General features: G+C 32.7%; 1 protein-coding gene and 1 long non-coding RNA gene across 3 annotated transcripts in view; one reads left to right on the top strand and one right to left on the bottom strand.

Annotated features, from left to right (window-relative positions):
• Lis-1 (LisH and WD40 domain-containing Lis-1) overlaps positions 1–20518 on the top strand; it is a 72237-nt gene extending 51719 nt beyond the window's left edge. Inside the window, exons 3-7 of the mRNA XM_076779480.1 lie at positions 1468–1621; positions 2484–2690; positions 4623–5033; positions 11280–11628; positions 19824–20518. Coding sequence (XP_076635595.1) covers positions 1468–1621; positions 2484–2690; positions 4623–5033; positions 11280–11628; positions 19824–19897 — 1195 coding nt within the window. The 3' untranslated portion in view covers positions 19898–20518. The remainder of the gene's footprint in view (positions 1–1467; positions 1622–2483; positions 2691–4622; positions 5034–11279; positions 11629–19823) is intronic.
• On the bottom strand, positions 16885–20270 carry LOC143348989 (uncharacterized). Of its 2 annotated transcripts, none has more exons than XR_013080852.1 (3): positions 20135–20270; positions 19800–20006; positions 16885–17877 (listed from the first exon to the last, which is right to left on the bottom strand). It is a non-coding gene; the product is annotated as an uncharacterized LOC143348989 (long non-coding RNA). The 2 variants fall into 2 exon arrangements; XR_013080853.1 differs by having other exon boundaries at positions 16885–17872.
• Positions 20519–25628: the final 5110 nt, after the last annotated feature.

Below are 25628 nucleotides of genomic sequence, written 5' to 3'. Positions count from 1 at the left end.
ATTCTTATAGAAATTTCGTACACTGTTTGCAAGGTGAGACGCCTAAAAGAGCAACTCGAGTATTTCCACAAGCGTTGAAAATTCAAAAATCGTGACTCTATAATGACAACATGCTAATTATTAAAAATTATGCTTCGTGGATTGGCAGAGAAAATCATTATCCAACGCCTCCGAAACTATGTGAGTCGTTGGTAACATCGTAGAAAAATTGTATTGCATCGATATCAGTTTATATGAAAATTCATACGTTAGTGCACTGGCATACTTAGAAATATTAGAATACAGTTGCATGGACCGAACGACTAAATATAACGATGTAAAAATTAGTTTTTTCTTATTCTTTATATCTCAGAGGCATTGTATTATGAAAACGACCATGCAACTTTTTTCTTGACGAGATTTTTACGATTAACCAACATTAGTGACAATTAGCTTGTCTCTTCTATATGTGTTCGTTTTGTATTAATTCCTTAATGGTTTAAAAATTCCTGTTTTCTGATGGTTTAAAGTTCTAGTTTCTAAAAATAGGCGTATTGATGACTATTGAGTAATTACACAGAATTGAAGTATATATAATTTTGCGAACCAGCAGTTAATAGTTTGTGAGATTTTCAATGTTGAAGCACAATGTTTATTGCTATCTGAGGATTCGACGTATCTGGCAAGTCATTTGCCTTGAACTTTATTTATCGTTTGGACTTTTTCCTTAAATATAATTTCCTTTATTGTTTATATTCCTTCTTTTTTAATTGTCGGAATATTCCCTGTTATTTACGCTCAAGTTTTCAAATTAAAATTTTGTTAACACCAAGTTTAATTAATAATACCGTTGTAGTTAATATATGAGTAAAAAATATGTTTTATAAATGTGACGAAAGTGTATTCGAGAAACAAATGTAAAAGCTTTTTGTATATTAAACTGTTGCATATTACATCTATGTAGCTGACAAAAGGTTTGAAGTGACAGAAATTTATGAAATTGTATACAAATTTTTGGTTAATCGTTAAATAATGGAAAAAATACACCCCAAAATATCGATACTTATCTGCCTAAACTTTTTAAAATTGTTTAACCAAAGGGTATCTTTTGACACCATGTGAATGCAAATTATTGTGGAAATAATTGATAATATGAATTATGTTATTTTTAATATTACGTTATAGGTCATTGTATTACCTTGCTCCGTAATTATAGAGTCTGTATGTAAATGTACATTGTAGTAACTTTTATATAAAATATCAGTAGTGTATAAATTTACTTGTAAATCCTAAAATTCCTGAAACTCGATATGCGACCAAAAGTCATATCTTGAATTAGGGCAAAAAATGTTTACTTACTAAAGCTTGAAACTGATTCGTAATGCATGGTTACGGGCAATTTTGCGATTGGTTTCATCGAAAGATGTTATGCTAGGACGTGTAATTATCAAAGACTAATAAATGTATTTATTTTTTTTTTTTTTTCAGAAATAAGGCGATCGCGGACTACCTCAGCACCAATGGTTATCAAGATGCGCTTGAGGCGTTCAAGAAAGAAGCCGATATGCCTGGGGAGGTGGAGAGAAAGTATGGAGGTCTTTTGGAGAAGAAATGGACCTCGGTCATACGCTTGCAAAAGAAGGTAACAAAATTATACCATTTGGGACTCTATATTAATACATTTTGCATTTCGTATTAACTGCGTTTCATAATATACATCAATACTGGTGAGTTTTTATTTAGAAGGAAAGAAAGTTACATGAAACGAAGAGATCTATGTGTACCATGCGCATTAGATCCTTTTGATGCTATTTAGCGGAGAGTGTAACTGACATTTGTCAAGCATTCATGTAAAGCGTTACTATATTATGGAGCTAATTTTGAATGAAACTTTCAACTCATTATAAGTCTGATTCGCAATAATTCTTGTGAATAAAATAATAAAACGTTCTTACACCATGCATCCCGCCACCATTGTTTGATTAGAATCTTTCAGATTTCTTCATTTGGAATTATTTAAATATTATTAGATAAAGGGTGAACCGTTACAAGGAAAGAATTTGCAATTTGTATAATAAGTGTGTTCAAATTCATGGAGACATACATAGATTTGCAAGATTCGTGTAACTTTTCTTTTTGAATTTGCTCTAGAATCCACAAAGTGTTTGCATGAACTCGTAGAATACTTTAACCCAGCAATTTCCGTGAGTTAGACTACATGTTTGTATTCATGCCACGTGTTTCCTTTACATTAGAAACACGAGTTCCTTTAGGTAACATCAAAAACATAACATCACAAAATATATAAAAGAAATCTTAAGAAACACAATACTTATAACAATTCTAATTTTATTTCGGATTATATAAACCCAAGGAGGACAGCATAGTTAAGGAACACTTGCTTCATGGTTACTTATAATAACTTCGTGTATAACAACGGTGTGATGAAACGCCAGGCAAGATCGCGTGATTGAAATGTTAATGAATTGTTTACTAAACCGCAGGTAATGGAACTGGAATCCAAACTCTCCGAGGCAGAGAAAGAATTCATCGAAGGAGCACCGACACGAAGCAAACGATCGCCGTCTGAATGGATACCAAGGCCACCTGAAAAGTACAGTCTCACTGGACACAGAGCTCCTATCAACAGAGTTATTTTTCATCCAGTTTTTAGTCTTATAGTGTCTGCTAGCGAAGATGCCACCATTAAGGTAAAAGAATCACACTTCTCAAACACGAACGGGGTAATGAACAGGAAGCTGGCGAAACTAAATGGTTGCTATTTCGAAAGGAATCTATTGTTATAGACCCATCAAATTTTGACATTTTTATTAGAATTATTTATTTCATTTTTTGGTGAGATAAATCATCGAATGATGTAGAGATATATGGTATACGCTATTCCACAGAAACTGATTTACTAATATTGTCACCATTTCTTTGAAGCAATTTCATATTACACCCTTTGCGGTGTTTTTTAGTTAGTGTCATTTAACATTATCATGTTACTTTTTTAATACGTAATATCTTTTCCATAGGGCTTCGAGATCTGAAATTCTGAACTGTTACAAAAGACTTTTTAAATTATGTTTACTGATTAATAATATCATTCTTTATTATGAATTTCACATTGATAATTTATGCAGACATATACAGGATGGGTTAGAAATTGTAGTACAATCAGGGAAGGAGTGACTCTACGTAAAAAGAAAAGAAAACAATATAGTGTAACATGTTCTCATCCGGGGCTCCATTTTCGAGAAAATCGACTTTCAAGTTTATTCAACTTTGTAAACGTATCATGTATTCAACTACTGTGGTTATCTCTGCTCGAGATAGTGTTTACAAACCGTGACAGCAATGAAAACGTGACTACACAGTTCAGTTTACAATGGGAGTCATAATTTATTAGGCTGCGTAACAGTTTGCTTTGCAATAGTAGAATACATGACAAGCAAACTGTATTAAATCGTTTCCAAAGTTGAACAAATTTTAATGATTTTTTCGAAAACAGAGTTCCGGGGAAGAAAATGTTGTTTTCTTTTAAATTTTGTTTTCCTTTTTTTTCATGTAAAATCATCCCCTACCTGGTTGTACTACGATTTCCAGTTCACCCTGTATATACTGTAATTGTCCGCAAAAGATTAAGGTAGACACTAATTCCATCAAATGTTAGACACTGGATATAAATATGAGATGTGACTTAAACACAATTTTTCATTAAAGACACGAAGTACAATTCAATTTATGCTTCTGTAAGGTATAAAACTATCGAGGAATCGTGTTGAATTTCAACTTTATAAACTAAAGAATGAAAATGAAACTACACACTATTCTTACAAAACGTCAGAATGATTGATTATTGTAATTGTATTTATGTTTATTCGCGATTTTCATGTTATTTTCTAATTTATAATCCTATAATAAGTTAAGTTTAGTACGGACGCCAACAATACTAGATATTTAATGGCATAAGCATACAAAATTGATTAATTTTTGGAATTGTCTTCATTTTGCAATAATACAGAACATAGATTATTGTCTTTGTTTCGAAGTATAGATACTATTATTCTATCGTTACCTATATGTATGTGGCACACTGTTATTTTTAACGTTATATTTAGGGGCATTGACTTTTTTATTGAAACGGCTTAATTAAAATACGGGGTTTCTTTTAATTGCAGTATACAATAATTTTATTAGATCATTCAAATTCAAGCTAAAATGTTAACAAATGATATTTGTCACTTAGAACTCACGGATTTCATAAATTTAGTGTTAAGAAAACAAGTTTTTAGAACTTGATTGAATTTGAATTTTATTTCCAAAAAGGTGAATATGATATGCAAAAAAATTAATTTAGAGTGCAAAAACTGTATCTATGGTATAAAATGTAAATTAAATCTACAGCGTGACATAATATTTCTTATCAAGGGGTTATGAATGTCTTCTTAACTAGTATCACGTATACAATTTATGGTAACAACGATGACAAGTTAAAAAAAGTGATGTCCGGGGGTACTTGCAATATTCATTTTTTGATAGCAACCACTTACTTTCGCCTGTTTCTACTTGTCGTCTTGCAAGTTAGTCTCGTTAATTCATATTGAAACTGGACTTGTAATTTGCTATTGTTTGACCAGGTGTGGGACTTCGAAAGCGGCGAATTTGAAAGAACGTTGAAGGGACACACTGACAGCGTGCAGGACGTTTCATTCGACGTCTCCGGTAAACTGTTAGTCTCTTGCAGTGCGGACATGTCTATTAAGTTGTGGGACTTTCACCAGTCATTCGCCTGCGTGAAAACCATGCACGGACACGATCACAGTGTCAGCTCCGTTGCATTTGTGCCACAAGGAGATTTCGTAGTGAGCGCCTCTAGGGATAAAACCATAAAAATCTGGGAAGTGGCGACAGGTTATTGTGTTAAGACATTGACGGGTCACAGAGAATGGGTACGGATGGCCAGAGTCAGTCCCTGTGGAGAACTGATTGCTAGTTGCTCGAATGACCAAACAGTACGAGTCTGGCATGTAGCAACGAAGGAAACAAAGGTATCGTTAAATCGCTATGTTATATATAAGACACACATTTTAAATTATTTTAGTATCTTGCGTATTGTGCCTTCGAAATATATCTGCATTTACACCGTGCATTCGTGTATCATCGATACATGATCATTGCTCTTTCAAAATTATCTTTCTACGTGGTTGTGACATATCAAATAATGTAACTTTAGAATACCATTACGTAAAAACTATTACACTCGCAATAACAATTTTTATACGAACATATTACATACTTATTTGACATTATTGAGTTAGTCATTTTGTTGTGCATGAAAGAATATCCAAGTTATTAGTAAAACATAGGAAGCAGAGAAAGTGTTACAACCGTTCCACACCCTGAGTCGAGAGTCACAAATTTAATTTTAGGAAATCATATTAGTTGCTTGAAACGGTATAAAAAGTTATTTTCCTCATTATGCAGATATTTATTACGTACCTACACTGCTATGGTAAAGGGATGTGTTTCAAACGTCATTTTACACTATGGGAGATTTTAATTTTAATGGGAGATTCTAGAGACCAAAATAAGACGTAAATCAAGAATACCAATTTGTTGATTGAGGCTTCGTTAAAAAGTTATTAACGTTTAAATTCCGCCTGTAGAACGGTAATCTGCAAACAGCTGCATGTGCGCGGAAGATTGCAGCAGGCCAGTGTAAGTGGTTCTCATGTAACATGAAAAATTCTACTTACCGATGCTATCGATAGCCTTAGATTTTTGTACCCACCTATGGAAACGCGAACACTTTACGTTGAATGAGATTCAACCTGTCTTATGAAAATCCAGAAGGGCATATCAAAACTCGACCGACGAAATTTTCACAGAGAGAAGACGAATGCCACTTCCAATACCCAATGTTGTGCACAAAGATCACCCACACGCGAGCATACACGCCCCACAATTGTCCATGGTGTCCGCGAGTGATCACAAATAATCCTTTCGGGCACTAACCGCTATGCAATTAAATAAACACGCACCGCGATTATGTTATATGAGGCGAGTGTCGATAACGTCGGTAAGTAGAATTTTTCATGCTGCATGAGAACCACTCCCACTGGCCTGCCGCAACCTTCCGCGCGCACGCAGCTGTTCCCAGATTGCCGTTCTACAGGCGGAACTTCAAACGTTAATAACTTTTTAACGAAGCCTCAATCGACAAATTGGTATTCTTGATTTTCGTCTCATTTTAGCCTCTAGAATTTCCCATTAAAATTTTTCCCAGGGATGGCCAAACGCCCTGTATATTTTAGGATATTTAATGTTTTACGATAGCCCCCAGCCTCTTCTAGTTGCAAATAGTCTTGCTTGCACGGGTAGATGAACATACTTTTGTCTACAATGTTTTTGTTTACAGCAAATCGAAAACTATTTTACATCTTTTTGCTGATACGAGCAATTCAGTAACTTATCTTATGATAGATAAATAAATATTGATTTCCATATAGATTACAAAGATCCTGTTTTCACGTTATAGCATTTGTATCACGTTTTAATTCCTTCTATTCTTACTCTAATTTAACTAATTAACTCTAGTAAACTAATAAAGAAAATTGTTTGCGCCAAACACACTTACATTCATACACAAATATGCATGCAATCCACCTACACATACATTCCCATATATGTATTCCTCCACATACCATATTCGCTAATGAATAAACTTTGAACAAAACAAAATAACATAATACGACATATCATCTCATCTTTCTTGAAACTTAAAATGACTTTCACACGGCACTCTTTGGCCTTAAATTTCTTTGGTTCTTTTAAACACGCCCTTTTATCTTATTCTCCAAACGCTTCAACCAGCCTTCACCTTGGCCTTCCTCTCCTAAAATTCTTCCTACGTTTACCTGTCATACTCTTCCTACTGCTATTTCTCTACGTCCACAGTCCTATCCTCTAATCCATATAATCTGCATTTTCTTTCCTTCTCAATTAACTGTATCTACACTCTTTTACCACAATTCTTTTTAAAATATCTTAGTAACTTACAAGGGATGTTCGCGAACGGTCCGGCTTCGATTTTGATGAAACTTTGCACACTTATAAAGCAGTCCAAAAATAATCGACGCGTATTTTTTTTAGCTGCGGTAACTCGAGTTTAAGGGGTGAAACCACCCCTTAAAGTTTTAGCTCGAAACGGCTATCTCGAAAACGAAAAGACATACGAAAAAATTGTTAATAGGCGAGGTTAATGGTTTTTTATGTACAATAACATGGTGTTACAAAATTTAACAAAATACAATTTGTTTATAACAAAAAAAATTTATTTACTTAATTTTTCATTTTATTGAAATTTTCATAGTGGCAAAAAATGACGAGCATTTTATTCCAATTTCATTGGTATGTAATATTTAAAACTTGCCTCTTACAGTTTTGTAGATTTTGATGAATTACACTAGTGACTAGTTTCATTAGTAGAATTTTATTTTTAACATGTGACGTGAGAACTCTTTATGTAAAGTGGGTTAATAACAGGACACAAGCTATACTTAAGTAATGCCCAATTAATATAGAAGGATAATATTTACAATAAAACGTTTACGCGTGTACGAAAGAAAACCATTCTGTTGTGAATTCGTGTGAAGCAGAAAGATTTCTAAATTTAATTTATGATTTCTTTCATGTGCGCATTTTCCTGTGAAAGCAACGATAAGGAAGTTAGCGTATGGAGGTTTCACAAGTTTCCCCTCACCTGATAAAAGTTTTTCGTTGTATTGCCTCGTATTTTAGATTTTAAGATTATAGATTTGGTTAAATTACTTCAGTTGTTTTTTCGGGGCGCGATAACAGACAGTTATTACTGTGTTTACGGATATAAATTTCAAATCGTATTAATATATACAATTACGAGAGTCTGATTTCCTATGTGTTCATTTTGATGTTTAGGTATTATTGCAACAAACAAAATTCGAATTGCCCAAAGACCATGCAGAGTTTGTACTAAAACAAAAAAAAAGTAATTTTACGGGATTCATGTGTTCACATTATAATAAATCATATTAATTGTTAAATGTAGGTTATAATTTTGTCAGAAATTAATCTCTCGGTATTACATCAGGCGTTTTTGTTATCTACTTATTTGAACGATAAATATTTTCTGATATAGGAAAGTCAAATGATTTTATGAAGTAATTGATAAGCATGAACAATCTGATGTCATACAGGAATAATAGTATGATGTGATCATTCGTTTTTTAATATTAGATAATAAAAAAACAATCACTAAGAAATCGATCTTATTAATCACACTGACTGATTATTAGGATGTTAGTATGTATTTTCAGGCATATTGTAGAATTTAAGACCTTTGCAGAAAATACTTTGAATATTTTCTTTAACCAGTGTGGCGACTTGTTTGTTTCATTTCGCTTTGACCTCCAAAAATTCTAAACATATTGCAATTTACGAATATATTTTAGTTTTTGCTAAAATTACAATTTAAATAGCAAATGGTAACTTTACGCATGACGGATATAGTCGTTATGACATATAATATTGCCATTTCTCTATGGCGGATATAATCGTCAAACACAGCTGACTGGTTAAGGGAGTTTTCTACTTTCAGAGTCGAAAAAATAAATCATTTGTAGGAATTTTTTCAAAAAAACCATATAATTTTTTACAATAGTATTCTGTTGTTTTTAAAATTATTTTTTGGCTATATGCATGAACTTTCTTATTAAAAATAAATAAAAATTGTAGAATATATTTATAAGGGGTAATGCCGACTATCATTGCCTCAAATGAACTTTTCTGAATTTCAATTACATGGTTGAAAAAGTCATCGATCATTTTAAGGTAAAGAAGTACTTACGTATACTTTAACTATAAAGATCAAAAATTTGTAGAAATACATATTTTAAGTATTTACAATTCACCTGGGAGGGCTTTAAAAGTTAAAATAACGAAGTATAAGAATGATATATGATTTGTTTATAGGTATCCTACGCGAAATATGCACTGAGCAACGGCAAAGTATATTAGCCGTAATTATGTACCTCCACGTACCAAATATACATATTTGGTTCCCATTATACTGTCGTTCTCGTTTCGCCGCGTTCCCTTAACACTAAACCTACCGCGACCGGTCAAATGACCGTTTTTAAAATTTTGTTTAGAATTTTTGACACACAATATTATTTTAGCGGCATTTAACTTCACGACTTTTCTTGTAGTATACGTACAATGAATTTTACAATATTCACTTCTAATCTTATTGTTTATTTTCTGAGAAAAATATATAGTCTGTCTTGCCTACCACGACCGGTCATCTGACCGGTTGAACGATTTATGTTTTTTTGTAAAAAACTGGACATTTGGTACCAAATCCTGGTTAGCTTCCGATGTAAATAGGAAATATATGTATAGTAAAGACGAAAGGAGAGAATTTACAGTTCCAACTGTCTTAGAACAGTCTAACGACGCGTATTAAAAATAGTTAAACTTTAGACGCGTTAAATTTCGAAACTATTAGCGTTTTATTAATTATTGAGGCATTATTAGAAGCGGCAAAACCTCCCCTTTAAAATGGTGTTTGGTTTTTGTCGATCCGACTTTCCGTTTTCGAGATATCGTAATTTATGTAAAAGGTAATTTTTAAAATTTCGCTCTCGGCCTTAGAAAAGGCTATTAACGCGCATTAAAAATACTAAAAACTTTAGACGCGTGCAGTTCCGAAACTACTAGTGTTTTATTAGTAATTGAACCACTGTTAGAAGCGGCAAAGCCTCCCCTTTAAAATGGCTTTTGGTTTTTCTCGATCCGACTTTCCGATTCGGAGGTATCATCGTGTAAAGACAATCGTAATTTTTTAAATTCTGCTACGTCCGACTCTCCGCCTTATGAAAGCCTAGTAACGCGTATTAAAAATACTACAAACTTTAGATGCGTGCAGTTCCGAAACTATTACTGTTTTATTAATTATTGAGGCATTGTCAGAAGCGGCAAAGCCTCCCTTTTAAAATGGTTTTTGGTTTTTGTCGATTCGACTTTCCGTTTTCGAGATATCGTAATTTATGTGAATGGTAATTTTTTTAATTCGACTATCCCTATCTTTGTCTAACGGAGTCGGACCTCTTTGTCGCACGTGCTTGGTGCTGACCTACCCCGCGTACGTGACTATCGTGACCTAGTTTCGGCGTAGTATTTCCAAGAATTTACTACGCACTGTTTACTATCTACGCGCGCGCGAGATCAGTGAACTCGCGAGCGCACAACGAAACGTAAACAAACCCTATCTCCGAAACTAGCCACCGCATCGACTTGAAATTAAAATCGCTATATCTCCGGAACTAATGAAGCTATCGACTCGTACAAACGCTCATTTTAAAGGGCTTTTCATTCTTTACCTAATGATCATATCACCTACTACAATTTTTCCTATCTTCTATGTTTATTTTGATATTTACTTTGATGCTACATACCCAAAGAAGTTTCATCAATTTCTATTGATCGTACGACTAGCGTACGATAAAACTGGACCATAAATTGTTTATTTAATTGAAAATGAATTTAAATACAGGATGTTTGCGTAATTACTAGGCAGCACTTTTTCTTAAATAGTTCTTTTCTCTACAACTAACTACGGTATCGACTTGGAACAAAATTCGTTTTCAAGGGTGTTTTATCTTCTTTCCGATGAATATTAAAAAATTTTTACACATAAAAAAAAGAACATCTTACGAATAAACATCAAAACACAAGTTTCTATACATATAATGTAAAAATTAGAAGTATATTGCCTCGTAAAAGAGAAAAAGAAAGATTGGTCATTTGACCGGTCATGGTAGGAATGGGTATACATGCAGTGCCGGTAGGTTTAGTGTTAAGTCGCTGGTTTAGCTATACAGAGTGTTTGATCATCCTTGGGAAAAATTTTAATGGGAGATTCTGAAGGTCAAAATAAGACGAAAATCAAGAATGCCAATTTGTTGATTGAGACTTCGTTAAAAAGTTATTAACGTTTAAAGTTCCGCCTGTAGAACGGCAATCCGCGAATAGCTGCGTACGCGTGACAATGGCACAGGCGAAGCTTCAAACGTTAATAACTTTTTAACGAAGCTTCAATCAACAAATTGGTATTCTTGATTTTCGTCTTATTTTGGGCTCTAGAATCTCCCATTAAAATTTTTTCCAGGGTTGGCCGAATACCCTGTCTGTATACCAGCCAAGACAAAATTTGTTGCAGTACAATGCGTTGATAGTGTCTTGTTTTTGGTCTTCAGGTCGAACTCAGAGATCATGACCACGTAGTGGAGTGCATCGCATGGGCACCAGACAGTGCAAGAGCATCGATCAATGCAGCAGCAGGAGCTGACAACAAAGGTGCCCACGAAGGACCTTTCCTCGCATCTGGTTCGCGAGACAAAGTAATCCGCGTGTGGGATGTCGGTGCCGGCGTTTGCCTGTTTGCACTACTCGGACACGATAACTGGGTGCGCGGCATTGTTTTCCACCCTGGTGGCAAGTTTATCGTCAGTGCCTCCGACGATAAAACCCTGCGAGTCTGGGACACGCGCAACAAGCGAGCGATGAAAACCCTTGAGGCGCATGTCCACTTCTGCACCTCCGTTGGTGAGTAGGATTCGAAACGGCTTTGTACCTTACAACTTGCAAACTCGAAACTCCGGGGATATTTACCAGGAAAAGACCCCAAATGTAACGTTGACCCTTCAGAGTTGGGCAAATTTTATTCTAAAACAATGAATTCAAATTTTACATTCATTCGTAAACTAGCTTTTATTCGCAGTATCGATCATCCGGACGTTGATTTAAATTAAATTAAATCTTTGTGACCCTTTAATGGGTATTTTTAACAAAAGGGCTTAATGTACCGGAACTAATAATACGGTAGAACGTCAAATAATCCAAATGTTGATCTTTGGAAAGACTGATTATCACTGGGCAACAAATTGTAAACAGTAGTTTGTATTCTTTACGATTAAGCTATCTTTCTATTTATGTAAATATACTGAAATAGGAAATAACAGATAAAAAATTATTTGGCTCTGGTTTGAAAAATATAAAGCATGATTTATTTAATTCAAGTGTAGTGCATTAAAGTATGCGTATGATAAAATGAAGCATATTTTTTTAAATTTGTCACGCGGAGTTTTGATGACATTGAAACTAATTAAACTATATAAATTGTTATGTCTTTGTTAATTCACCACAAATTAGGAAATGATAAATTTAGTAAAATAATGGAGCTGAAAATATTACATTTGCATACGTTTAAGTTTACTTAATGTCGTTTACGTTTAGGTTTCAAAAGTAGTCTCAAAAAATTGCAGATCAGATAAAAGGCTGTTTGATATAAAATGTAAACGTTGGCAGAAATAATTCTTTTTTAGGTATTACAAAATTTCTACTTTTAATTTGTATTTTAGAAAAATTAGAGTCAATATTTCAATTTAATTTTCATTTTCATAATTAGAGTCATAACAGGGACCAGAAATGATTACTTAGATGAAGAATACATATTTGCAGTTGCCCAATGTTATTAGAAATGACGAGGTAATAAGATTTAAGACAGATTTTAAAAAAGATCCAGTTTTTCTTAATTTTTAGGAAGTAACGTATAGTAACATTCTTAAATTTAAACATTTAAAAAGCATACAAATTACTTTAAATAACGAAATAATGATTTATTCAGTACTTTTTTAAAGTGTGTTTAATGTTCTAACAAAATAAGTTTATGTATTGCTACATTACAAAATTGGCAAACATATCTAATAGCACCTAAATCTATTCGCTTTGTTAGCAAAACATACTCTAACTAGAGTAATTTATGAACACCATAATACCATTATTACTATCTCCTACGTCATTATTACAAATAACAAAATTGCTTTCTTCGAAGCAATCTGACAGTCAAGGCAAAATTTATCAATTGATCTTTATTGTTTCTCAACATTTTTATAGAGATTTTTTACAGTATTGTTTATTTTTAATTACTAAAAACTGTATATTCTAAAGGTTGAAAAGGTACTGAACAAACTCAACATGACTCCAGATTAATGGTGACCAAAAGACAAAATTATTTGTTGTCTGATTATGTGTACAGCTATTATTCAAGAAATCTGTTTGATTATCAAAAAAAAAAGTATCGCCATTGTTGTTCCAAAATTTCTCATCAGAAAGGCCAATTAGAACTATAGGTAATATCGGCCTCAAGTCAGCAGTATATTTTTTGTAGTATTTACAGAAAATTTTACAACGGTTTGTTATCGTAAATAATCAAAATGAGTAATGTAGATTTCCGAAATAATTTATTGGATCTGATTTTGAGATTGTTCCACAACATACGGAAGTACTTCAATGGTTTCAACTCTTTTTGTCACAAATTTCATAATTTGTATCTTGTATAGTTGATCGATGACTATTTCGATTAAAAAGTGTCTTTTGACATCTTTGCATTTGGATGCAAATAACTGTGGAAATAATTGTTAATGCGAATTATGTTTAATATTATGTTATCGGGAAAAAATGATTAAACTTAGAAAATAATTTCTAAGATGGAATCAACTTTTTAAACTCGAATGTAATTAATAGTTTACTCAGCCAATAAAAAAAGTGTACTCCTCTAAACTTTAATATTATATATCTCGTATACAATTAACTATTAACGAGTAACGTTACACTTGGGGGGCTTTTCTTGTTAGATTGTGCCAGAATTGTGTATTATCACAGTAATTCACTCATCAAATCATTTTTGATACTTTACATGAACACGGTTGGTTATTTTAATTACGTAATAATTTAAGATACATATTCCTATTGTTGAGAAACTTTCCCTATTCCAAGGTTACTTAGTTTTAACAATTTAATTTTTTTGTTATAAAATTTATACTTTCATCGTGAAGAAGATGCGGTTTTATACCGTTGGATGAAAAGTTTGTTATTTTTACTAGACAAGTCTTGTTTTTATAGACATCTGCACATTTACATAACCGCTGGATATTTAAAGAAACATAACTGCTTCTTAGAGGACATAATGAGTTACATACCTACATTTGATTTCCGGTTTTCGAGGGAACATCGGTGAAAGTGTACACTTTTTAAATTCGTTATTTATGAAAGTGGTGTAAGTCTGTTTTTAACAACCAAAAATGTATTTTTCTTCCAGTCTAAAGATTATATCCTTCTATATCCTTTAAACACTTGATAAATTTACTTATTGTTGATCGCCAAAAACAAACAAATCAATTAGTTCTTGTCAATATTTTTTTAATTTAAAACAGAAATAAATCCACTTTCATAATGAACGGCTTTTAACATTTATTTTTTTTAAACAAGCATATTTTCTCGTATCAGAAAAAACCCACGATTCATAAGGTTTTAGTATTCATCCTGAATCGTACGACATTTTCAAATAAATGTTTGTCTTTTTATACGAGTCATCGTGTTGATCACTGGATTACAATATCGATCACGTAACGCTTCTTAATTATCTAGTCATCGCCATAAGTAATGACTAGATAATTAAAACTTAGTGAAGATAAATGCTGTTATAAAACTCGCAATGTCTTTAAAGATATTTTGGTGTGCGAAAGCATCTGGTTACTAAGAACTATTTGTTGAAAGGTAAGTTTGTTTGTTGCCATTTAACACATAAGTATATTAATGAAATTTGATTCCTTCGTAAAGTTTTTGTTGTTGATGAGTGTCTGTAACTTTAGTTTTAATAGGTAATACCACGTTTTGGAAAATATAAAAAAACCTGAAGTAAATTTGTCCATGCAAAATTCACGTGGACATTTTTTAAATGTATTTTCAAACAATTTGTTGAAACAGGAAAAAGTGGTATGATTGAAAATTACATACAGGGAACTATTGCTATAGTATACAGGGTATTCGGCCACCCATGGAAAATTCTAGAGGCCAAAATAAGACGAAATCAAGAATATTAATTTGTTGATTGAAGCTTCGTTAAAAAATTATTAACGTTTAAAGTTTCGCCCATACTGAATTTTTGTCTAGAAAGTGGGTAAGATTTCGGGGGTAGGTCCATTCACCAAAAATTATTGTAATTGATCCCCTCAACCGAAAATAATTTTTCCAGAACGATTTGAAATTTTTTACTTTCATCGAATAATTTAGGCATCTGTCGATTTTTCTTAAAAATTTGTTTTTCATTTTTAATAAATTTGTTTAACGCTCAACGGGAAAGTTGTCTAACACTTTTTTGTAGGTATTCTTGGGCTCAGCTTCAGAAAAAAATTTCAATGAGATACCTTTACTATTGTAGGAGTTATGGCCGTTTGAAAATCGGGCCAGTTTTAGGGGGTTTTTCTCACTTTAAGGTGTAAAGGAATAACTTTTTTAATATTGTTAGAATTTCTACATATTCTCCACTAAAATACGCGTTGTTTGCATTTTTAAATATTAAAATCCTCTACTTCGTTGAGGAGTTATGACATTTTAAAGATTCGCATGAAATTTTGGAGTGACATTTCTGGCCTCACATTAGATTTTCGGGAAAGAATTTTTTTCTCGAAAGTGCGTAGGATTTCGGGGTATGTCTATTCACCAAAAATGCTTGTAATCGACCCCTGTAACTAAATATAATTTTTTTAGTATGATTTGAAATTTTTTAATTTCGTCTAAAAATTTTAGTACCTACTCGAATTTTTTTCTCGAAAGTGAGTAGGATTTCAGGGGTATGTGTATTCACCAAAACTAATTGTAATTGAGCCCCGCAAACAAAAATTATGTTTTCAGAATGATTTGAAATTTTTTAATTTAATTTTTTAATAACTTGTTAACGAAGTCTCAATCGAGAAATTAATATTCTTGTTTTTCGTCTTATTTTGGCCTCTAGAATTTCCCATTAAAATTTTTCTCAAGGGTGGCCGAACACCCTGCCTGTATAGTATCCATGATCTCCGTAATTTTAAAGGCTCGCTTAAAAACTCTATGGGTGATTCATTTGGGTCATTTGGGTGATTCGTCAGGACTAGTGTTTTAACCTTTTCAGTACTATCGATAGATGTATCTATCAGACAAAATTCGTTTCCACATAATCGATGATCGTATGTTGTATCTTGTTTTCAAATATTTCACATACAGAACAATTATTTTTTATACAATACTACTTTTTCTTCCGCGTATTATTACTATATGTTACATATTATCATTATTTATAATCTCAAAATCCTCTGGTATTATTATTATCAAAATCTCTACATATATTTCTAATTATTATTTTTTAATTGAAAACTGGTTCAAATTATTCTGTACAGCATTATCAGTTTATTAATATATAAATGATCCTTTCTTTAATATTTAAAATAAATAAATATGAATGCAAGTTATGTTATTGTATCTGTAACGAGTGACAAAAATGGCTCGGTTAATCGGTCCATCTTTCTACCTTATTAATTAATACCGGAAAGGTGTCACAAAGAGCCAAAAAAATTCAAATACAAATCAGAAAGGGTAGGATATTTTCGGTCCATGCAAAATGCTACAGAGAATTCAGAGAAATGCTTTAAATCAACAATATGGTACACGGAACATTTAGCAACATCATGTTATTGAATTACCTTTAGAAATGTAGACGTTCCGAAGAAAGAAATTTTCTTCATGGAAAAATTAATCGTTTCTAAGCCAATGCTAGCAGTATTACTTCTGGAACTATCAGAACAAAAGGAAGAAAGTGGATGCCAATTTCAAGCAGCGAAGAAGATAACCTGAAACTTCGATATGAATATTTTTTATTTTTATTTGTTCTTGTTTTGTTTCAAATTACATCTGTAGATTTTTTTTTAAATAAACACATTTTGTCCTATGTTCTTCTTTCTTGTATCGTATACATATAGTGGTACTCAAACTAAGTTCTTTTCTAATTTTTTGTGGGGAATTACACAAGGGCAAAGTTATCTACAATTAAAAGTTGATTTTGCCCAGCATGCTCCTTATTTGCTTTATTTTTGATTCTTCATTTTTTTAAGAGATTTATGATATAAACATATGATATGATATGATTTATTATCAGTGTCCCATATATTGAAAAAGTGAAACAGAAGTTTACGAGAAAAGTTGGTGAAATTTCTTGTTGAAAATTGTACGGTATTGTTTTGTTTTCATGTGTTTGAAATAAAATCATATAACGCGTGGTATAGTTAAATTCATCTTATTACGTCCACTTTGTCTATGGTTAAGAAAGGTATAATTGGCATTTTAAAACCGTACATGATCTTGAAATGCTCTTGTTTTATCACCTATTGTATTTTTTAAATATTAAGATTTCTTAAATTCTTCTAAAGCCAATTCATTCATTTTTATCTTAAATTTAAATTTATAATTAAAATCGGTTGCTCTTTGTATATTTGTAAGCAAGTACTCGTGACTAATTGCACGATCGTCTGATTGATAGAGGTTTGTAAGTACTTAATGTGTTATATCGTGTTTGAATCAATGCTCGGAACAAATTATTTAAATTATAATTAGTTGAGATATGTACATTTTCTGTGAATAATCACTGTTATGAAATCTTTTATTTAAATAAGAAATTCCACGCACGGTTGTAAATAGATAGAACATATCTATTTATCCGACTATTCATTGTTTTAAACAAATACAGAAGTTATTACTATTCGTCTTATTTCGATTGATCAGGGACGGTGCAGCTGTTTTCATCAATGGCCTATTTCATTATTATATATGTATGTTGTAAAGTGTAATTGTGAAAAATATATGCAACAGTACTCGTTTTTAAAGATAGAATTTTTATACTAGATTTAAGGCTCGGAGCCATGTCCACCACTGTTTATGTTTCTTCCACGTGAGATCCATCATCTTCATCAATCTGCAACTATGCTAATAAAAGTCGATTTTTGTCTCGCATGAATTAAATTACATCCTCTAATGAAATATAACATTCTTATATCCTTTATAATATCTTTCTTTTTTAGATCTTATCAAATATATCAATGATGATTCGAATTCTGACTTTTTCAGAGTTTCTTTCTGATACAAGCATCAGTTAACATCATTTTCTCACAGATATCTTTAATTATTTAATTGTTAATTGCAATTTCAATTGTAATTATTGCGAACAATCGATTTTCGCAATAAAAAAAGTTAATTGTCAATTTGACCGATTATTTGTCAAATCGATAAACTCCACGAAAGGAAAAGTAAAGAAATTAACAAAATAATATATATTCTTCTTTGAGGTCCCCTTTAAAATTTAAATTTCTTTTGTCAACTTATAATGTTAAGCATAATTATTAAGGAAATTTATTTAAAATATAAAAAGGTATGCATCAATCAAGTTTTTAACACTAGAATTTTGAGAAGTTCAAAAGTAAAGTTAATTACTTTGGCTTGTAAATAGCTATATTGTACTAGCTGTGGGCGGAAGCGTTTCAGATATGAGTGTAAATTTGCAAAATTCAAGTTAAAAATGATCTGGCAAGTCCAATTTGGGAAAAATTATTGTAGAATTATTATAATAATTTATATTTTGGAATAATAATTAGGTAATATCCATGCCATTCCTTACCTAATAAATGATGTCACATTTACAAATAAGATACCGTTACTCCCATTTGTATTCGTACAATACGCAAACGTTTAATTTAAATGAAAAAAACCTGTTTCTTAATAATACTTTCTATTTATTATTATCAAACATTGTTTATTGCACCACTTCTATATACAAAAAAAGTTTTTTTGTATATAGAACAACGAGTATTTTGGTGAAGAATATGTAGAAATTCTAACAATATTGAAAAAGTTGTTCTTTGACCCCATAAAGTGTAAAAACCTCCATAAATCTGGTCCAATTTTAAAACTGCCGTAACTCCTACAATAGTGAACGTATCTTATTGAAATTTAGCATGGAAATAGTGTTCATGGATACCTACAAAAAAGTATTAGACAACTTTTCCGTACAGCGTCAACCAAATTAGTTACATGAAAAACGAATTTTTAAGAAAAATCGACAGGGGAGTGCCTACATTTTTCGACAAAATTAAAAAATTTCAAAACGTTCTAAAAAAAATTATTTTTGGTTGCAGGGGTTAATTATAATCATTTTTGGTCAATAGACATACTTCCGAAATCCTACTCACTTCCGAGAAAGAAATTCAGTATGGACGGAACTTTAAACGTTAATAATTTTTTAACGAAGCCTCCATCAACAAATTAGTACTCTTGGTTTTCGGCTTATTTTGGCCCCTAGAATCTACCATTAAAATTTTCCCCAGGAATAGCCGAACATCCTGTACAATTTTAATTTCTTTCTGTAAAATATTCAGTACCACTGAAATCCTACCTGATTTTTATTTCATCTGCGGAAAAACACCATTACGTGCCCGCCGTTGTATTTCACTGTAAGCTGAAGTGATAGTTTCAATGTTAAACAAGTATTTTAATTTTATGTTACTTTTTATATTTAAATATTATTACATGCATGCAATGCAATTTATATTTTGGAATAATAATTTTACATCTGATTTCATTTTCATTACAATGGTTTAAAAAAACTAATTTCTACAAGAACTTGCTTTGTCGTACGAATACGAGCGAGAGGTAATTCTTTTTTTTATATTTTCCAGTTTTTTAAATAAACGACGAACGAAACTGCTTCGTAAGTAGAAGTAGCCTTGCATGATAAACGATATTTGAAGAAACATGTTTTTTGCATTTATATTGAACGTTCGCGTAGCGTACAAAATGCAAATGCAATAACTATATTCGTTTCAGGGTGAATTCTTTTCAGAAATCGAACTTACGCTAAACTAGTGACGTTTTTGTAGATTTTCACAAAAGCCATCCTTACGTGGTCACGGGTAGCGTCGATCAAACGGTGAAGATCTGGGAGTGCCGCTAGTCACCAAAACGTCAGGGTCTCGTTAAACCTTCGTCAAAGAAGACAGATTGTGGAAAGAAGGCGTACGATGCGCGTCGAATTCGATGGAAACGGCCGAAAGAGTAAGCTGCTACAAAAGAAAAAAAATTATCGTACTATTATTAATATTAACATTATTATACACACATAAACACCTACGGTTAAGAGCTCTTTAATTTATAATAAAGTATACTTAGCAATTATTAATATTATATGTACCTTCTTCGGTAACGAGCTGCATGACTCGAGGAGAGTCGGCCAATATTAGCTTTCTTTCGCGAGGAGGACATTGCCATAAATTTCATCGATGGTTAACAGCCTCTCGAGTATTCAGACAAATTTGATCGACGAAACTTAATTCTTCAAAGAAGACAATTTACTCGTAGAATGTTCCTTGGTGAAACATTTCTTCTGAATTGTTTGAACGCGTCGTTCTCCTCTGACCGTCGACGATGTTAAAGGATGTCGGCTAATGTCACCGCTCAAACATCGCGATCACTCGTTCTCGTTTATTACGCCGATCTCTCCTCGAGCGTTCTTGACGATGTGAAATCGGGGAATCGCACCCGATACATATATAATACAAACACTCGCGCGCGCGCGCGCGAAAAAAAAAATACACTCGAGAGAGAAATGCGTGGAGACATCATTTAACTGTGTATTGAACGTCAATAATTTATCTAACGCTGGTCGAGTACGTAGCAATTGGTTCTCGTGCGAACTAAGATATACACGATGTAATAAATCGAACGAGCATGTCAAACGGACGAACGCATTAGCACTTCGAAGTCAAAAAAAGCAGCGCTGACAGTGGCAATCGAGCAGCGTCCGTTTGAAATGTTCAATATTACACGTTGCGTTTGTAACCTTGTACGCGCGTACTACTTAATGTCGCGACGAGAATGTAGAAATTGTTGTTTTAAGGTCGGGGAAATATCTGGCGTGATCGGCAGAATCGACGAAATGCGATACAGTATGCAATACGACGGTGCACGGCACCCAATCAGCTTGTGCATTATTTACGATAAATACGAGAACGTAGGGGATGGTCGAGTGGAGTGTGCAAACTTATGACAACACGAAATGCAAGCGTGTACCAGTATGGAAGTATTTCAGGCATTTAAGTTGTAGCGTGGGTCCCGAGATACGAGAGGTACTAGTTTTATAGTTAGCTCTAAACTACTATTAGAGGTAGCGCAGACGTAATAGTAGACAAAAGCAGAAGGGAATAGAATCAGGCCACGAGTGGAACGATCGACCGGTACACACACTTTATGCGGACACTCGTCAAGACCTCATGTAACAATGCTTAATCGATTAAGACCGATGTTTGAAATTGTACACACTATTCCCAGCTACAACATCTTTCCTACCATTTTCCTCCCGTTATTTAGGCGAACGACTTCCTTACCTACTCTCTCCACCCTTCGGGAGAGTCATTTGATTCGATGTGGTACTAAATTATTTTGATGAACAATAAAAACCAAGTTCTTATTGAGCCGTGTAACGTCGTTCTATTGTACTACCGGTGTGTTTCACCGTCGTTCGTGCGTCGTTGTTTGCCACTTTTCGATCCATTGATAATAAAATCTTGTAGCAACCACGATATTTGAGGTTCTGTTCTTTTGGGAATTCCCTATATATGTACAGTGGCTACAAAAGGCACTCGCAAATTCAGTTTTTTGCAATAATTGTTTTTAAAGAAAAACAAAAGTAATAATGGAACAAGTTTTATTCGATTCTGACTTCAACAAATCATACAAATAAAATAACATGATAAAACGTAAATTCGACAGTAAAAAAAAATATTGGCACGGTAGAAATTTTGAAGAAAAACGGTCAATTTCAGACAAACAAACAGCTTTAATATTTAGTATGCGTTCCATTTGCATCAATTATTGTCTGCAATCTACTTGGCATTAATTCTATTAGCTCTTGCATAGTTTTTCTTAAAATTTATAGTCATTCTTCTATATACCATGCATTCTTAAACTTAAAACGCTTTCTATGCTTTGAGATCCGAAAATATGTTGTGATATCAATAGCTAAATTCTGAGCACTTATGAAAGGGTTCTTCGTTATTGTTTTATAATTTGCCGCTGTGCTCATAGAACTTTTTGATGACTTGACTTTTTCAATAATACATCGGACTGTTGAAAAATTTAAGTTCAAAGTTTCACCAATTTGACGATAACTTTCATCTTCAAATCGCAACAAAACAATTCTATTTCGTATATTCACTTTACTTAGTAGACACGATTGCTGTATTACATACAATCACAAACTGTGTCCTAAAATTGTTGAAGTATATTACTGTAGACCTATTGTTCACATTTACTTTTAGTTTCGAAATTTAAGTTTTGGTTATATTATTTTACTTTTCTGAATCCTGAAATTATTTTTTCATATCATATTGTTGAATAAAGTAGGTTCAAACATTAGCTTTTTCCTTTAAAAAAAGTTATCGCAAAAAACCGCGTGTGCGAATATTTTTTGTACCCACTGTATATATTTATATTTATATAAAACGAGCATATATGTATATGTATATACATATAGGGGCGTAATTGTGAAAATTCTGCGGAAAACAGATCGATGTATTCTTTTATTCGAGGAAATTTGATCTTTTCGTGTCTACTTTGTTCTTTTCTTTCTCCCAATACGGATAGAATTGTAGCACTCTTGTACAAAACGGTTCTTTGGAATCTTGAGCGTGACAGGATCGCGCGCCTGCGGGTCCGATTTTTTGGCGGTGTCCGGGACTCGCTTGAAACAACAGAAAAGATTTTCGAAGCGATCGGTGTATACCCATGGTTACGCTTGCGAGAGACGGACCACACTCGCGGCTTGTTCATCGAGCAATGCATTCGATTTAAGTCACGAACTCCGCAGTACATGCATGACAGTATTTTACATTTATAATAGAGAGGAAAAAGCTAACACATACACGAACACACTTATATATTTATAATATATAATATATATTATACATATACACGTATGCATGTATGTACGCGTGTATATATGTATATTTACACACCCGTATATGTTTATACGCGTACGTACGTGTATGCATACACATAAATATACAAATACATTATTGTAATTAAGCAACGGAATCGAACAGACGCGTACCGAACACGGTCCAATGTTTGATGTTTATACGTAGGATGACGTAATAAAAGTAATGTCGTAGCTGCTTTTCGTAAATTCCGTCGCACTTGCTTTAGTGACTTTTTCGCTTTTTCTACCCGCCCTACGAGAAACGATACCGACACGTCAAGTAGAGTAATAATAAAGTGTTGTCACCATTTGTGATATATACGCATACATCGACGAGCTTTCATTGAAATCCTTGCTGTGGGTCGAACGAAACTGGCGAATTCGTGCTGAAATGTGGGATAAAGGAGGGATATATATATATATATATATATATATATATATATTTAATGAGCCATGACTGCAATGTAAGTAGCGTTTTGCGTAATTGTGTGGCTCGCAAGGACAGTGACTTTGACATTTTCAATTACCTTTTTTGAAGAATCTGGAACGAAAATAAAGGCATATGTGTCCATATTTACACGGATTGTTAACGTTGAAAATTTCATCCTTTCATCGATGCTAAGTGCTAAGTATTCTGTGTGTACCACTCGCTTGTGGTAATAATTGGTACGATTTCACGTACACTGGCTTCGATAAAGCTGGTTCTGCTACCACAAATGTGCAAGCTGATGCTTTTTGGAGCCAATATACGTTCGCCGAAAGGCATTAAGTGGGTACTTTGGTCTAGAGCTTACAAAAAAAGGAAAGATAAGTTACGTTTTACGTATCGTTATCATTAATCCTTTAAGTACGACGTCCATATTATGCACCAATCCATAAACCTTCGTTAATTGTCGATACTTACTCGTATTTCCTAAAGACGCGTAGTAGATGTATATGTACACATATTTTTTGAACATCCTTTCTATGACGTAACTTCTTTAAAAATTATTAATATTTAAATAACAAACTTAATTGTATCGCTTCAGATGGAAAGTTGCGCGGCACCCGAGGGGTTAAATTGTACGGAGGGGTTGAACCCGTTTTTCTCGATATGACTTGTACTTATCTGACTAACTCGAAACTTTGCACACACCCTTCTCTATCGTGTGGATTAGAATTATTTTTATACGTTTGTTATTGCATAATAAATGTATAAATATATATATTGAAAGCCAAACTATTTCCTTTGGTGAGGCGGTAATTCCGTAATTTTGCTTTATTAAACAAAGATTCTAGTTGTGATTGAATCGTGGAGATCATCAAAGTATACACAAATATGTGCGCAAAATTTGAAATCGGTAGGTCTATTACTTTTTTTTTCAAGTTAATGCTTCTAGACCAGACCACCCCTTGAACTCATTCGCAACGATGATGAAATGAACACTTGGTACATAGTTGAGTAACGTGACGATTGTAAAAATAACCGCTCGATCGAGCTTTGCAAGAAATAAAAATAAAAACATAGCCTATTGCATTTGTGTATCTGTGAAAATAATCGATAAGACTTTCATCGGTACGTCGTCGTACGACGTTTTTGAAGAATGAAACCAGAGTTGGGCAAATTTTAATCTCGAATAACGAATAAAAATGTTAGATTAATTCATAAATTAGCTTTTGCCTGCGTCTTCGCCCACCTACATGTCGATTTAAGAAATCCTTTAATGAATTTTAATTTACGAATGAAACGTAAACAAAAGTTAGTTTGTGAACGAACATAAAATTTGTATTCGTTAGTCACGAATAAAATTTGCCTAACTATGAATGAAACTATTAAGATAATAATTTGATAATATTGGTACGTCGTACAGTGTGTCACGTATGTGGAAATAAGGAACAAAAATCATAACTTCAAAACTAATCAGTTTTCAACATCAGACCCCTAATACTTTTTTAAGGGAATAGAAAAATGCATCGATTGATGCATAAAAAGTAAAACTTTGTTTAAAAAATTGAAGTGACTTTAGTTTTGTCTTAGTATCAAATTTTTATTATAGCAATTTCGTGTCAACAGATTATTAACTAACTTTTGTTTCAAAAGATTTTTTATTCGTATAGCGGAAATATTTTAACGATCATTTTGAGTATAAGATTGTACGAGACAAAATTCATAACTTTGAACCTATGTAATATTTTTTTATTGTTTGGTTCAATTAAAATATAAAATATATAAAAAACTATATATAATTTACACATCAAATCGCAATTAATACCGTGTAGTTAGGTCGTAAATGTGTTAGTAATAATTTGTATTTTATTTTCTTCGTTGCGAATAAATTTGGGCAGCTAAACTTGATGTTAAATTAAAGTTTATGCCTTAAATTAATATATAAAAAATCACGCAGGTAATGTTTATTTAAATTCAATTTTAAATTTATGCACTTAAAATTACAATAAATTTCAGGTATCATTTTTTACAATAAATTTAAAAATTCAATAAAAATGACGAGCATCATTAAAATATACGTTTATTATTGTTTTAAGAGGTCAGAATTTATAAAACATAGACTTCAGTTTTTTGTTTTTACTTTTGTGCATTGCCGAACACACTGTGCGTCGTTCTCGAAAATGACTCGTCAAACTGTGCAATCTCAATGCGTCGTCCGTTGCGAATAAATTAATTTCTGTTGTTGAAGGAAACATGACATGAGAAATTTTCGAGCGCCAGACG

The sequence above is a fragment of the Colletes latitarsis genome, chromosome 2 (genome assembly GCF_051014445.1).
Source record: "Colletes latitarsis isolate SP2378_abdomen chromosome 2, iyColLati1, whole genome shotgun sequence".
In the NCBI taxonomy this organism is placed as follows: domain Eukaryota; kingdom Metazoa; phylum Arthropoda; class Insecta; order Hymenoptera; family Colletidae; genus Colletes; species Colletes latitarsis.
The sequence above is the reverse complement of the archived record's forward strand: the minus strand, read 5'-3'. Positions and strand labels throughout refer to the sequence as shown.